The 14,449-nt window shown below is 37.6% G+C and overlaps 3 protein-coding genes and 1 long non-coding RNA gene across 9 annotated transcripts in view; 2 read left to right on the forward strand and 2 right to left on the reverse strand.

Annotated features, from left to right (window-relative positions):
* Positions 1-292, reverse strand: part of LOC148743613 (serine/threonine-protein kinase Nek11-like) — a 4,989-nt gene extending 4,697 nt beyond the window's left edge. For 2 of the 3 annotated variants that reach the window (XM_088728218.1, XM_088728207.1), the window contains exon 1: positions 168-272. In XM_088728218.1, coding sequence (XP_088584344.1) covers positions 168-257 — 90 coding nt within the window. In that variant the 5' untranslated portion in view covers positions 258-272. Of the gene's footprint in view, positions 1-167 lie in introns of all 3 variants that reach the window. The other variant, XM_088728215.1, reaches the window with a different exon arrangement.
* Positions 293-332: 40 nt separating this feature from the next.
* LOC148743614 (uncharacterized) lies at positions 333-7,424 on the forward strand. Of its 4 annotated transcripts, none has more exons than XM_088728233.1 (6): positions 1,080-1,271; positions 3,536-4,202; positions 4,732-4,845; positions 5,210-5,427; positions 6,045-6,149; positions 7,323-7,424. In XM_088728233.1, exons 3-6 carry the CDS (start codon positions 4,825-4,827, stop codon positions 7,396-7,398), a joined length of 420 nt encoding a protein of 139 aa, XP_088584359.1. In that variant the 5' UTR covers positions 1,080-1,271; positions 3,536-4,202; positions 4,732-4,824; the 3' UTR covers positions 7,399-7,424. The 4 variants fall into 4 exon arrangements, with proteins under 4 accessions (XP_088584365.1, XP_088584356.1, XP_088584359.1 ...); XM_088728235.1 differs by having other exon boundaries at positions 7,326-7,424; XM_088728239.1 differs by lacking the exons at positions 4,732-4,845; positions 5,210-5,427; positions 6,045-6,149; positions 7,323-7,424 and adding an exon at positions 333-523 and having other exon boundaries at positions 3,536-3,574; positions 3,941-4,195.
* LOC148743615 (uncharacterized) lies at positions 5,254-8,138 on the reverse strand. The gene is made up of 4 exons (XR_015989995.1): positions 8,003-8,138; positions 6,461-7,132; positions 5,792-5,830; positions 5,254-5,392 (listed from the first exon to the last, which is right to left on the reverse strand). It is a non-coding gene; the product is annotated as an uncharacterized LOC148743615 (long non-coding RNA).
* LOC148743616 (uncharacterized) lies at positions 7,540-13,919 on the forward strand. Its single transcript, XM_088728193.1, has 10 exons — positions 7,540-7,676; positions 8,134-8,241; positions 9,103-9,186; positions 10,096-10,347; positions 11,308-11,464; positions 12,043-12,093; positions 12,617-12,797; positions 12,937-12,972; positions 13,442-13,496; positions 13,609-13,919. The coding sequence occupies exons 1-10, from the start codon at positions 7,617-7,619 to the stop codon at positions 13,660-13,662; spliced, it is 1,038 nt and encodes a 345-aa protein (XP_088584319.1). The 5' UTR covers positions 7,540-7,616; the 3' UTR covers positions 13,663-13,919.
* The last annotated feature ends 530 nt before the right edge of the window (positions 13,920-14,449 follow it).

Raw genomic sequence — 14,449 nt, forward strand, 5'->3', positions numbered from 1 at the left:
CTGTAAACAAAAAAATTAATGATATCACACAAATGATAACCCTGCGGCAGCCGGTGGAAGTTTTACCGCCCAGATAAGTCCGCCTGTTGCATACTTTTCGGACAGTTTTTTTTTTTTTTTTTACATCTACTACGCTATGGAAGTGAATGTATGTTACTCTTTCTCACCGGATGTGTGGAAGAGTTGACTGACAAACGAAGATAATTTTGATTCCGAACAGCCAGTTTTGGGTTAGTAGTCCATGTATGGGAATACATTGGAATACATTGGAATACATTGGAATACATTGAAAATATATACCGAGCTCAGGACATTTTACGGGGTCATACATGGACTCCTAACCGGTGAAAAAGAAGGCGCCATTTTTGATTTGATTAGTGGTGTTTCACCAATACTAGCGGGAACTCACGACTAAAGTTTCCGTGAGGACCTTCTTCAAGAGCCATTACGATGAAAAACCTGTGATGGAACGGACCTCTTGGATACATGGAGGGGGAAAGAATTCTGAAGGCGCTTCTGAATGGTGAAACAAACGATTTGTTTGAAGACACCAGTTTTGCAATTATGTTTCCTTAAAGCAAGCTTATGATAGCTTTTAAAGTTTTGTGCAGTTTTATGATTATCATCAAGCTACAGGGAAACGATGTTGACTTTCCATCGATTGAATTTTAGTAAATGTGGAATACCATTCTTCTGAAAAATAATTGCGCACGATCGATGGAAAGGGTATTCGTTTGCCTTCATCGACGGGAGAATGTTTTACCCATGTAATACACTTGTTTTGCATACTGAACTTTACACATTTCCAAAGTTACTGACAATAAGTAGAATTAATTCAACAATTAAGAGCTTCTTTCATCGATGATCATTTCCGTTGGTGATCAATTCCGTTATTCTCATGTTCTCAAATTATGTGTGTTTTGGGGGTGACATTGTAAGGAGAAATGAGATGCTAGTCACCCCCAAGTCAAAGGGTTAAAAAAGGCGAAATCTGTTTAATATTTTTGTGAGTACATGAAACAACATTTTGAAAGATGGCATGATTATGTTTATGAAGCAATTCTCTAATTTTCTTTTAGACTATCTTTCTCCGCTACGATCACCCTTGAATGCCAAAAATGGCAGCAAGTTGGGTTGCAAAGTTGCAGAAGAATCTGTGTCAAAATACACATTGTTTTCAACCAAGTTTCTGAGATGGGCTATTGAGACTTTGAAAAAAGTCAAAGCAAAAGGGAAGCACCTTGATGAAATCACAAACTCCTCAAATTTAGGTAAGTGAGAGCTGCAAAATAAGTGTACAGAGTTTTCAAAAAGGATTGGCTATTAGCCAGTATATGGTTAGTTGCATGCATTCTGGGATCTTGGGGCATGCTGCCCACAAAGTATTGTTTCTGGGAGAGGGGATGGCACAGGGGTGAGAGGACTCACCCCCCCCTCCATGTTGTGATGCAGGTTCAATTCCTAGACTTGGTATGGGATGTGGGTTGACTCAGTTTTTGGTTCTTGTCCTCACTCCAAGAGTATTTTCTCCAGGTCTTCCTGTTTTCCTCTCTCTGTAAAAATCTGCAAAAAATTTTTTTTCTTTCTTTTCTTCTATTTACCTCCCTGTCATGGGGAGCATCGCATATGGTCTTAGGCAATAAAGACCCAGTTACCCCCAATTGAGTTGGTTTGTACTTAATCTATTTAAAATGTATGGGCTCTAAAATTCTATCTCATGCATTTGTTTGGAAGTACCGTATTTATTCGCCTATAAGCCGAGCGATTTTTCCAACAAATTAAACTGAGAACAGGTAAATTCTCGCCAAGGTAGGGGGTTCGGCTTATAGCCGAGTATTTTCGCCAAAAAATATTTACGGGTGCTTAACAAGCTTCGAAATTCAATGTTTATTCGACTATTAGCCGAGCGATTATTAACAAACACAAATTTCCGAGATCACGAAATTAGTGACCTTAGTGCGAAGGCTGATGGAATGGCGCTTTTTCCATCTCTGGTACCAACCCAGTGAGGCTTTGAAGTCTCGATCACTGCTCAACTCCTTCGCTTGTAGCCGTAGAATTAATCCGCTTACACCAATTCCTTTAAAAGATAAAAGAGATCAATTTGACTTGTTTTGACAACATGAAAAACTGGCCAATCAGAAGCGGTCATTCCCACGGTTTGTGTAAACATTGCAACACGATCTGACAGATATCAGCTGATCGAAGCTTTTCATTGTTTTAAAGAAGCGAAAGACTTACCGTGACTCCTCTGCTCTGAAAACCAGTCCAGTAGTGTTTGATCCAATTCAGGATACTTTGGCGAAAAGCAGCCCTTCGTCTTTCGCTTTGCTGACATTTTAAGCTCACCATAAAACAGGTTCGCTTGATCTTTCAGCCAGCGACGCACCATCGATTCACTGATTCCGTAATCTCTAGCGATCTCGAAGTTGTTCTCGACGGCCTTTGCTTCAGCAACGACTTTTAGTTTGAACGCTAAGTTGTATGAAGAACAACGAACTTTCGGCATGATGATCGATTACGATAACTTTGAAAGAGAGCGATTCCTTGAGACAGGATTCTGAACTCAGGTGAATGTTTTGTTATGTCACGCATGGTTCTATTTATTTTCACATTAAATTTAACTCAGTATCTGTGATTTGTTGTTACTTTCAATTAAACGACCAATAACAACTGAGTAAAATAACCTACTTTTTCTTTGCATGTTTCCCGAGAGGGAAGCTCCTTTTGTTTTCGGTTTATGTTAATTCATCTCAGTTAACGACACGCGTGGAGTACTTTGCAATTATTAGGTCTCGGCTTATAGCCGAATGTTTTGTGTTTATTTTTTATTTCAATGCAACAGCTGCTGACATGAAGAAGTTTAGGGTCTCGGCTTATAGCCGAGATCGGCTTGTAGGCGAATAAATACGGTATATGCAAAGTGATATGATAGTTGGTTGGCTAGGTAAACATGAGCTAGGTAGAGATTGAATGGGTGCTCAACCAGCATGAAAATGTAATTTAACCTTAAATATTTTTGTGGATGTTTATGCGAAAATGGCCTTCAAGGAAGTTGTTTGTTCAGGAAATTTGTTGTTTTTTCACAACTCAAAATCAAGGTAGTTTTTTTTATGTTCTAAAATGGTGGCCAGTACTTAAGGAGAACCCTGAATGTTTATGACTTTTTTTGTCCCTTCCTCTCCAAGCATCATGAATATAAAAAAGAGACTTGAAGAAACCTCAGAATTTTTTTTATTTCTTATCTTTGATAATCAATCTCAAAATGACTTTTGTCTCCTACACGAAATATAGTTTCTAGTTGTGTGATAGTGGGAAACAATACACCTGTATACCTTCTTAGAAAACCCCTGATCATTTTGGTGAACGGACAATACTGACTTTAGTAGTAGTAAAATACTAATGAACAACTTCCTTAAAATGGTTGAAAAATGTTAATTTTGTTTGTAAGAGTTCATACTTATCCTTCATTAGAAGTAATGTGAAAATTAAAATGATTACTGACTAATATACAATTCTATGGATTTTTGTTTAGTGAGTATGTTGCTCAGCGACACATTATCTATTCAGAATGGTAAATATCTCAAGTTTATTCCTTCACTGGACCAACTTGGCAAGACAATTTATTTGATTATTGTTCAGCTCATATCTAAGGGTCAGTTTGACCAGGCTTTTTGTCATGCTAATGACTTGCTCAAGTTCATTCAAGTGGTCAAGTCCTGGAAAAACTATGATGGTGGAAAAATGGAGAAGGGGCTCTCTTCACTCTCTCTTCGAATAAATGGATGGTCTCCATTGTCAAATAGAACTCCTTATCTTGTGGAAGGAAAGTATTCTACTGTTTGTTACTAGTCAGTTTGTGAGAGGTGATGGGTGAAGTACAACTGTATGTTGTCATTCAAAGTGCAGTTTTTGATTCACAGTTTTGTTTTCTTCACAGAATTCACATTCTGAGAGAATGTGTTACAGTTGCACAGCAAGCAAGCAAGGTTATTCACGATGCTCTTGAAGACCCTGATATTCCTTTATCTCTTAATGAGCTGTGATGGCTGGGTAGTACTGTTTACAATGTAGGCTGTGTGTCCTATCAAAGCGACTGTTTTACTGACGGAGTGCCATTGCTGGCTCTTGCCTGTGATGAGTTAAGAATCTGTAGCTTTGGAGCTGAAACAGAAGAGAAAATCATTGTCCAAGCTGAAGAGGTAAAGTCTGTTCAATTGATGAAGGTACTATAATTTAAAGTTTATTGAAATAATTAATAGTTCAGTTGAACTATGGTTTGACCCTATACATGAGAGTTTTCCTTGCTGAAAATGTTACATTCAAGTATTGTTTCAAGACTGTCTTATGGGAAGCAGGTGTTCTAAGCTAGAACAAGGTCCTTTCATACAGTCAACAACTGCCAGAATTCGACAAATTTCTTAATTACTGGTAGCTAAACACATGTAGAAGTAAAGAACAACCCAGCACAGGAGTATAAAGGGGTTTTGGAAGACTTTAAGGGAAACTTTGACAAAAAGTTTTGTGCTGAACTTTTCAACTTACTAGCCAAGTGGCCAGTGACATCTTAGATGTTACAGCAATTTTAGTTTGTTTACTAGCCAAACTGGCTGTTGGAAATCAGAAACCACTAGCCAAAACTGAATTTCCACTAGTCTGTGGCTAGTTGGCTACCATTAGTGTGGAGCGCTAGAGGGGAGTAACCTTTTCATGAACTGGTATTCTTTCTAGGGGGAATCACCAACACTCCTAATCAGTTCATGATTCTGAAACTGAAATAAGCTGTGACAAGATAGGCCTTCTAGCTCATGAGGTCAATTTGCTATGGCTACAAACATGAAACAGGTTTGCGATGAACCAAATAGGAACAAGGGTGGGTAAGAGGGGAAAACTTATTACTCTTTCACTCCCAAGATTTCATTCATAATTCTCCTTAGTGTCTGCTTCACAATTTCTATGATCTAAGTTTGGAGAATTTGGTATTAGCTTAACTTATAATCCCTTTATCAATTGGTATTTGTCTTTATTCTCATTACTTGTCTGTTTGATATAGTGTTGATACAGTAAGGAGAAATTCTGTCTTGGTCACTCATGGGAGTTAAAGGGTGAATGTAGAATAAGTTGCTGATCACAAATCTAATTTTGGCTAACAATGACATGGTGAGTTTTGAAAATGTTTATTTGGCAATGTTTGAAAAATACTTTTCAGGTGAAGCTACTCACAAAGTATGCCTTGCTAGTTGACTGTCAAAGAAGAGCCGGAAGAATCAGGGATGCACTAAAGACTGCTTCAACTGTGGTCCTGGTAGCACTGAAAACAGCCTCTGATGCCCACACCCTAAAACAGCCAGTCAGACAATGGGTCTCAGTGAAACATGAGCTGGTGAAGGATCTACAGGAGGGAGAAAAACAGTCTGAGAGATGCAGGTTTGCAATAGAGTTCAAAATAAATATTAGTATTTTGATGTCGATTAACTTAAAGCTTATGAGTTTTAAGCAGATGTCAGATCATAATGTGTAAAAAAAAGGTTACAAGAACTCCAGAAAATTGGTTTTAATTTGTTTAAACTTGATCAAATACATGCATGTTGTTTTCATAATCAAACAGAACATACATACATGCAGCAAATATAAAGATTATTCCATGGGAAGTGCCCTCAAACGATTTCTATTCACAAGTTGCGATGCATCAGAAAAGGGAGGAGTGAGTTTTTTATGCATTGCAGCAAGTGAATAAAAATTATTCAAGCACTATCATAACATAACCGTTGAAATGTGGCAGATTCCTCACCTCAATACACCAAAATCCTAGTTTTTGGCTCGTTCAAGGCTTCAAAAGGATCAGATAAAATTAATTTAAAGAGGGAAGAAAAAATGGGGGGAATTCTAATATTTTTAAGGTTGACTCTGGAGAGATAAGGCATAGTGATAAAAAAAGACAAAATGATATAATCATTATGGTGTTGAAGAATTACTTAATTAAAGTAAGATTGAGTAAATTGGAAACTGTCTGAAGAAATTTCTTGGTTCTTTTTTCTTCTCAGAACCCTATGCAGTGCATTTGCAGAGCAAGAAGATGCAAAAGATGTAGAAGGAAGCCAGCTCTGTTTTGTTTTGCAGGAAGAGCTTGCTTGTTACAAGACCAAAAGGTAACAAAATACTTTCTTTTACATTCTGACTTCTTCTTATGGTTTCCCCTTTCATAAGTGAAGTACAACTGTACCTGCCAAAATGTTTCATTGAATTGTTCCAAACTTTTTCAGCTATGACACAGCAGTAGGGCAAATTGCTGTAGTTCATATATTTTGAACTGCGGTATGAGATACGTATGATGCACGATCCTCGCAGTAGATAGCACTATTTAAGCAATAGCGCTATCTACTGTGAGGATTGTGCATCATGCGTATCTAATACCGCAGTTCAAAATATATGAACTTCATATATTTCATTGTATACTTACAATTGTTCACCGCCTTTGAGCCACCTCACTTGAAATTTCAGCCGGTAGCCTAACTTCTTAGCTACCAGCCTGAAAGGCCTAGTGCTGTTGGACAGGATGTTAGTCAATGGCAGGCAGGGCTCCAATTTAATTTTTGGATCACTAACCCTTCGGGTTAGTAGACATCTTTTTTACTAACCAAATAATAAAGTTTGGTATCCAAGCTCACAAGTTACGATATCTCAAATATTGAACATTTTGATAATAACAACTAGGACAAATTAAAGAGTAGCTGAAATTGCATAGTGACCTCAAAAACGTAGACAATTATCCACCTATTTTATTTCCCTCTTGTTTACCATGATTAGTCAAGAACAGTACATCTACAGCATTCTCTAAAAAGAGTTAAAGTTGACTTAACAACTTGAGTATTCTAAGTATTCCTCTGAGAGTCGGGCCTACGTGCTCTTTGCCCTGAGGTCTACTGATGTTTAAATATGTTAGAAAATTTTACTCACCATGTCGGGTTAGTCGGACAAATTTTTAGTAACCAAACGTTGAAAATTACTAACCATTGGTTAATGGGTTACCATTAATTTCGAGCCCTTGCTTGTAAATCCACAGCATTTAAGTTGCTATTACCAATCCATACTCATGGTTGGAAAGGGTCAGTATGAAACTAGAGTGGGTTGCCTGAGAACAAAACACAGTGGTCTTGGTTAGGACTCCAAAACAGTCCTCTTAAATTGGATTTCAGCATGGTAACCATGGATTGACCAAGTCTCCTATTAATTGTGAAGAATTTTTATCATCTTCTTATTGAAAGGACAAAGTTGGTCATTCAAACTGTCAGTTACTTTTATTGAAATGAATCTTTACTCAGCAGACACCTTGATGGGCAGGGACAAAAAAAATTGATCCCTTTCAAGTACATCAAATCTGCATCAAAAGAAACCTAGACCTGCGATGAGCAGACACTGCAGGGCTCGACACTAATAGTAGCTGAGTTTCTTTAGATCTGCACCGCAGTACTGTCAAGAAGCTGGGGAGACTCTAGAGCAGTTATTGGACTCAACAGATAGTCAGGATGAGGAGAAAAACATGCATTCACGTTTGCTGGATAGACTTGGTGCTGCATATTTATGGCAGGCTTTGCTTGAGCACAAAGATGCAGTAAATGAGAGAGCAACTTCAGCAAGGCCAGAGCTTTCTGACAGTTATGAAGGAGAAGAGGAAAGTACTGGAAACTTTTTTGATTAAGATCTGATCTGACAATTTGATGACCCACCCAGGTCTCAAATTTGGATTTCTTGAGGTCGTGCTGGCTGCAGGCTATCTGTTAGGCCACTGAGTGTGCCTCCAACAAAGAGACGCACTGGGGCAAGAAGTTGATTTCAGTTAATTTGAAGTCTAGAGTGAACATTACTTATACAGATTTTATATTGTTCCTTGTTCAACACATTTTCAGGAACAAATTGTTGTCTTTGATGAAATGTCATGTGCCTGTTTTACAATAGACATGAATTTTGTAGTCAGTTTTTCTACAACAACAACATACTGTACCTGTACGTGTACATGGAGGATCGTGCAGAAGGGAAAGGGGCCCTGACATTGCACCTCCGGTGCATCCCCAAAAGCACCTCATTCCCTCAAAATATCAGACTGTCAAATGAAATGTTGGTGTAACTTTTCAGATAGAAGATATCTGCCTGGAGCAACCATTTATGGAATCACTTTGTGCAGCTTTGGAAATGTGGACGTCACTAAGGACCAAATCACTGCAACAAGACACCAGTGGAAAGGTAAATGTTTCCTGGAAAAAGCATTTTAGGGCTATGTAATATATTTTTTTACTTTAATTTCCAAAACATTAATATTTTTTCACTGGCAGTGAGAATTCTTTATTTGAAAACAAGTGAAACTGTAAAATTCCAAGAACAGTTTTCTTTCATGGGGAATTTGTTGTGAGAACTAAATAGGTATCAGCTTTTGATACTTTCAGACGTTTTACAATAGGTACTTAAACAATTTGAAAGATGTGCCATTAAAGATTTATGGATTACTAAAATTTAAATGCTGTGCTAAGTCTGCACTCAAACAGAGTGCCCACCCAGCCCGAGGTTATCCTGGTTTCCATTGAATTCACCCTTTAAATCCCAAGACCTAATCACTAATTCTCCCCTCTAGCTGCTACACATTTCCTTGTAAATAAGTTATAAGAATTTGGTGTTAGATCAAGAGAACAACTTCTACATGATAAGTTCAAGTATTCTCATTACCTGTTGAATCATGTATGGGCTTTAAAGGGAGAAGATACATGTTTAAATCATTTCTGGGAGTTAAAGGGCTAAGCAACTAGGCGTATTACTACTCCCCCAAGATGGGATGCTAGTCCATTGCAAGGTTATCCCCTTCCCCCAGCATGTTATCACTTGGCAGGCTTTTTATCTGTACTCCTGGTTACAGAGAGGCACGTGATAGAAAAGAAAGCTGTGTTTTGCCCAAGTGGACACAGCAAAATGACCCAGCCAGTTCTCAAACCCAGACCTCTTGACCCGCAGTGCAGCATACTAACCATTGGGTTACTGCATCTCCCACTGTATACAATACATTTAATCTTGCATGAATGTTATTCTCACTGAATTTTTTTTTTTATGTTCTAGGTTGACCTGGACCATCTTATTAATCCTGAAGAGACATATCATTACTTGCTTATCACTGCTGAAATGTTTGGGCTTTTAAAACAGGTGAAACCTGCTACGTACTTTCATTGGTGACGATTTGGATTTCCCACAGGCAATTAACTGTTCATGCAGTCCTGTCACAACATGACCATGGCAATAGAAATGTTAAAAAAAATGTTTCGGTACAAGAAATGACAGCAGTTTTAAGAGATTTAAGTATTTGAAGGAAAAGGCTATCACTCAACAGAAAAGAATGATTTTCTCCAGTCAGGTCTTTTTTATCTCGACTGGTAAATTTTATACAGTGAGGATCCTTGCCTTTGTTATCAGTGGTGTAATGAATAATGTAGGTTCTGCATTGTTGGAGGTTATTACAAGATAATTTGGTTGTATCAACTGGGTTAATAAATATTAATTGGCCGCAGCAAAGAATTTCTAAAGCTGATATTCCAAGGTTAAGCCCTTTATCAGAGCAAATGGTGAAGGGTTAATACTTGAAACATCAGCTTCAGAAATTGTTTTCAGCATCCGATTGGCATGTACATTATCAACTCAGCTGATGAAACCAAATTATATGTACTTATAATTCCACCCCCCCCCCCCCCCATCTGCCCCATCTGATGCAGCACAACATATGGGTATCTTCAAAAAATTAAGCGTGTGGGAAAATCTTCCATTGCACCACTCCCTTCCCAGGATTAACTCTGCTACCCTTAGGCTTAGGCAAGTTAAGCCAATAATTTATATCCGCTTTGCAATACTGAGCGTTTTAAAAATTCTTTTATTAATAGACTTGGTTTTAAGCATAACTTGGCTGTAAGTAATTAATACACATTTTAGCCCATTACACTTTATATGTAACACTTGATATGTATTTTATCAGTGAAACTATTTACTATTTTAATTTACAACAGTTTCCCATCAGAATCTTACCCCCTTTATTCATTCAATTAATGAATTGTTTTCTTGCAGCCCTTAAAAAAAGCTAGTGCTCTTTGCATGGCTGCCAGTATATCCCAATCAGTTGGTACCAAAGATATGCTGGATAATGGATTGTGTGCCCTAAGTGATGCTGTTCACTCATTGTGTGACATTCTGGACTTGTCACATGCTTCAATTATTCTGTCTCATACAAGTAACCTGGTTGATAGATTTGAGCCCTGCAGTACTTCATGGGTTCAGTTCTTGTTGGCCAAGAGTCACTATTTGCTAGTCACAGGAAAGGTATGAAAAATCAAAATCATTATTAACCCTATCACTGCTTTAACTAACTCTACTTACTGTCTGCCAAACACTTCTCGTGATGTAAGTTTGGAAAATTTGGTATTGGATTAACTAAATAATCCTCTACAATTGATTTTTTTCTTTATTCTCCTCACTTGTCTGCTTGACATTGTATTGATGTTGTAAGGAGAATTCCTGTCTTGGTCTCTGACATGGGAGTCAAAGGGTTAAACAAGCATTCATCATGCAGGCATACATGTATACGTGGTACTCTAGCTCCATGTTGGTGATTTTTCTTTGTGCTGAAGAACTTGGAATAGCTTTAGGCAAGGAAACTGTGGGCCAGCTAGCCTCTGAGAGCAGCAGGGAAATCCAATTTGTATAGTAATCACATGATTTTGAGTGCAATTTGGAATAAATAAGCACGAGTAAATTTTCTCAAAGACTAACAAAATTGCATGAGCCCATAGGGTGAGTGCAATTTGTGATCTTTGAAAACATTTACAAGTGATTATTTATTCCAAATTGCACGAGAAAATCATGTGATTATGTATTAATAATATACATGAAAAAATACGAGGTAGCTTCTCATAACTACGCGGAAGAAAAGCGCATGCATCACATGCAAAAATTATTTATTGAAATCCTGCAAGTGACATTGACCTTGACATTGACATTGACCAATTATTCTGACCAATCAGAATGTCTGGTTTGTTTCTTTCTTTGCACTGAATTAACCCTCTTCTGTACTGAATTAACTCTCTTCTGCACTGAATTAACTGAAAACTGCGTTCATCTTAACCAATCAGAACTGAGAAATTTTTTCATGTATATTATACAATATACGGTATAGGAGGAAATACCAATTAAACAGGTCTATAATAGTCAGTACGTGTAAACACGGGATTGTTCAGTTTGTGATGTGTGTGTCAGTCGTGGTTTTCATTGATTAATGTTTAGTATTCGGAAGGGGAGGTCTCCCTGAAGGAAGCACTGCAGAGTGAAGTCTTCACACACAAGAGTTACAAGTCCCACCTGTTGAAAGCCAGATGGAAATCAATTTGCTGTGAATATGCAATGCTCCCACCCACAATCCACAAATTTAAGATAATAGTTGGTAAGTTCAGTCTTCTTTGGAAATTCCTCTTTCCAAAACTTAGATCTACTCTTCTCCACAGTTATTCAGTAACTTTTTCATAATGGAAATGGGAATTTAGCAGTGGATATTCCATAAGATGGCTCTTCTTGTCCACTGATACTAGGTCTAATTGGAATTTGGAGTGTTTGTTTTTGGAGACCCCTAGAAAGATCCTTGGAGTAAGGAAGAAAACTAACAACAAACTCAACCCACATGTGACACCAGGTCCAAGAATTGAACTAATGGGAGGCGAGTGACCTCACCACCGCCCAATCCCAGCTCCCCAATATTGATTTTTTATTTCATTGTTTTCATAAACCGTCGCCAAGTGACCTGTGAAAATTTAGGCAGACTTAGTACCAACAAAACAGTCTGTTCAACCAGATAATTTTTGATCAGTGAATCAATTCATGAGTTTATGAGTAATTCCCAGGTGACAGTTATTTTTTTTAGTATTATCATTGTTGAGATCCTCTACTTGGTTCACTGACTCCTGGAATGGGCTATGGATGCACTTCATAAACTAACACAAATGGCTGAAGAAACCTTTGGTTTAGATGCGTTTTGTACTGGCAAACAGATACACAAGCAAAAGGAAAATTTGTTGGGTAAGGTGATTGAGGAATTTTTGTTTCCTTTTATTCTTGACACAATTCTGCAGAGCCCTGCTTGCAAAGTAGTGCCCGTGATTTCTATGAGCTTCTACTAGAGAAAATGTGTTCTGATGACTGGGATAATACAGGGGTTTCATTAAGGGCCAGGCACCGGGCAAATTGACCGGTTGTGAGGACGGTTTTGCCCACCTGATTTGACGGTCTGGAGGAAAGTTTATCTTATAAAGAAGTTCAGTTCAAAGAGTTTTGCCCGCCAGTGAAAACCAGTTTCCCTCCTGCAGAAAACATTAATGAAGCCCCCGATAATATATACCTAAATCATGTGGTTGGCAATACCTTGCAATCCTAATTCAGGCTTTGAGATAGAGTTGTGCTTGTAATTGGATGTGTTATTATCCTGATTAAAATATAGAGAAAAGTGCAATCAAACTGGCCTGAAACATGGGAGAGTTTTCTTCTGTTTTATTATTAAACTTTTAATCACATATTTTGGCATCTATTCCTTTTGTTTGTGCAGATTTGCTAGCCACATCAGAAAGTTCTGGCCAAAACCTTTCTAGTTTGTCAATCCTAAATGACTTGCTCTCATCCCTGTTACAAGTTGGTCAGCTGTATGCTCATCAGGGAGCTGTGAGGGAAGCTTTGAGGCAGTTTGTGGATGGTGTTGCACTAGCAAGGCAATTTTGCCTACCATACAGGTGATTTATGAATTTTTAGTAAAAGCTCTGTTAAACTTTTGGACCCACACTAGATCAGAAAGTCAAGGAGCATCAATCCAAAATTTTAGATGAGAGAATTTTGAGGATAATATTAACTGTCCTTGTCTGTTACTCTAAGACATCAAGCTGTTACCAGAACAGGAAAGAGAATAAAGTAAGATCTTAAAAATTGTTTGCTGAACATGAAGTTGTGCTGAAAATGAAGGGTTAATTTCTTTTGTTTTATTCCCCTGATGTGAATTCAACATTGAATTAATCTGCTGGTAATTGGTAAATTTGCCTTGTCCAAACCAGCAAAACAGGTATTTTTCAAATTTTTTTCTTTTTTTTTTTTTTTTGCAATTACGGCAAATGTATAAACAAATTTTATTTCAACTTCTTATGTCCCCATAGAGCAAGATATCTTAGCTATAGTAAAGATGCCAAAGGGGAATTGTTTACCTCTAAAGATTAATTTGGAACTAGTTTTTAGAAGACTCATCTAGACTACAAAGATAATGGCAAAGTTTACATCCTTTTTGTTAATTTAAGTTGAAGTTTCAACTCAAATTAATTAAAGATGACTTCACTGACTAGTGACCAGGGATATTTTCAATTGAATCCCTGTGGTTTTGTTATTTTAGGAGAATAGCAAAGGATTTTTCTAAACCTTTGGTATATATGATAACACCTTTGCCTGTGAGTACTTGTAGCTACTGTTGCATTTGATAGACTTCTATTTGTTATGTATACAAAAGAGAGAGATTTTTCGTGACCTTGTGAAAACCAGTTGGATGCTTTTACCTCTTAGACATGGCACACAACTCTCCGTGTTTACTGGTATCCCCAATTACTGTGGCACTGAGTGACTCAAAGTTTATCTGCTCCTTTATATGGGATGCAAAAACAAGGAACTAGAACCTTTGATGCCAGAACAAGGAACTAGAACATGGCTGCCAGAACAGGGGATTACAGAACAGGGAACTAGAACATGGATGCCAGAACAGGGAACTACTGTAAGACATGGGATGTCAACAGGGAACTAGAACATGGGATGCCAGAGCAGGGAACTTAATAAATCTACAAGTAGATTTCTCTTTATTTTGTTATTTCCTTTTTGTCTGTTAGGAAAACAAAGGAGATCTTGTGAAGCTTGCAGAACGTCTTTCCTCCTTGTCACTTGATGACTCTTCAACTAATACTGCTCACCAAAAACTGGCTGCCCTGGTCAAGACTTGAAACATCATGAAGTTTTCCTTGTGTGCAACTGAGAGATACAAACACGGTCTCTTCACTCCTGAAGAAATTTCCCTATTGCAGAACATGCCTAAAGGTACATTATAGTTATTTTACAAGCAATAGCGAGCTTTCAGCTGTGTTATGCAGCCAAACCAGCTTCAAAGAAAGTGTTTAACTGTTCAACTTTCTCAGGATTGGTTTGTAGAACAGTGTGACTCTTATAACAGGAGAATATTTTTTTCTAGCGAAATGTAGTTATCACTAATTTAACATAATTCTTTAAGCAAAATTACTTTGTTAAAAACTTTTTGTTACCAGACCACCTCATTTGACTCTTCCCAATTCTTCAGCTCATGCTACACATAGATGATTACATTTGCCATGAATTTTTAGTTCCTTTGACAAGTAGAACT

This window comes from Stylophora pistillata, chromosome 1 (genome assembly GCF_964205215.1).
Source record: "Stylophora pistillata chromosome 1, jaStyPist1.2, whole genome shotgun sequence".
Taxonomy (NCBI): domain Eukaryota; kingdom Metazoa; phylum Cnidaria; class Anthozoa; order Scleractinia; family Pocilloporidae; genus Stylophora; species Stylophora pistillata.

Excerpts from the sequence above, each read along its gene's own strand:
- LOC148743616 (XM_088728193.1), top strand. The coding sequence starts at position 7,617 with ATGAGAGAGCAACTTCAGCAAGGCCAGAGCTTTCTGACAGTTATGAAG. Across the intron at positions 12,798-12,936 it reads CAATTTTGCCTACCATACAG|ACATCAAGCTGTTACCAGAA; the intron begins GTGATTTATGAA and ends TGTTACTCTAAG. Across the intron at positions 13,497-13,608 it reads ATATGATAACACCTTTGCCT|ACATGGCACACAACTCTCCG; the intron begins GTGAGTACTTGT and ends TTTACCTCTTAG.
- LOC148743614 (XM_088728230.1), top strand. The coding sequence starts at position 487 with ATGGAGGGGGAAAGAATTCTGAAGGCGCTTCTGAATG. Across the intron at positions 524-1,079 it reads TCTGAAGGCGCTTCTGAATG|ACTATCTTTCTCCGCTACGA; the intron begins GTGAAACAAACG and ends ATTTTCTTTTAG. Across the intron at positions 1,272-3,535 it reads CACAAACTCCTCAAATTTAG|TGAGTATGTTGCTCAGCGAC; the intron begins GTAAGTGAGAGC and ends ATTTTTGTTTAG.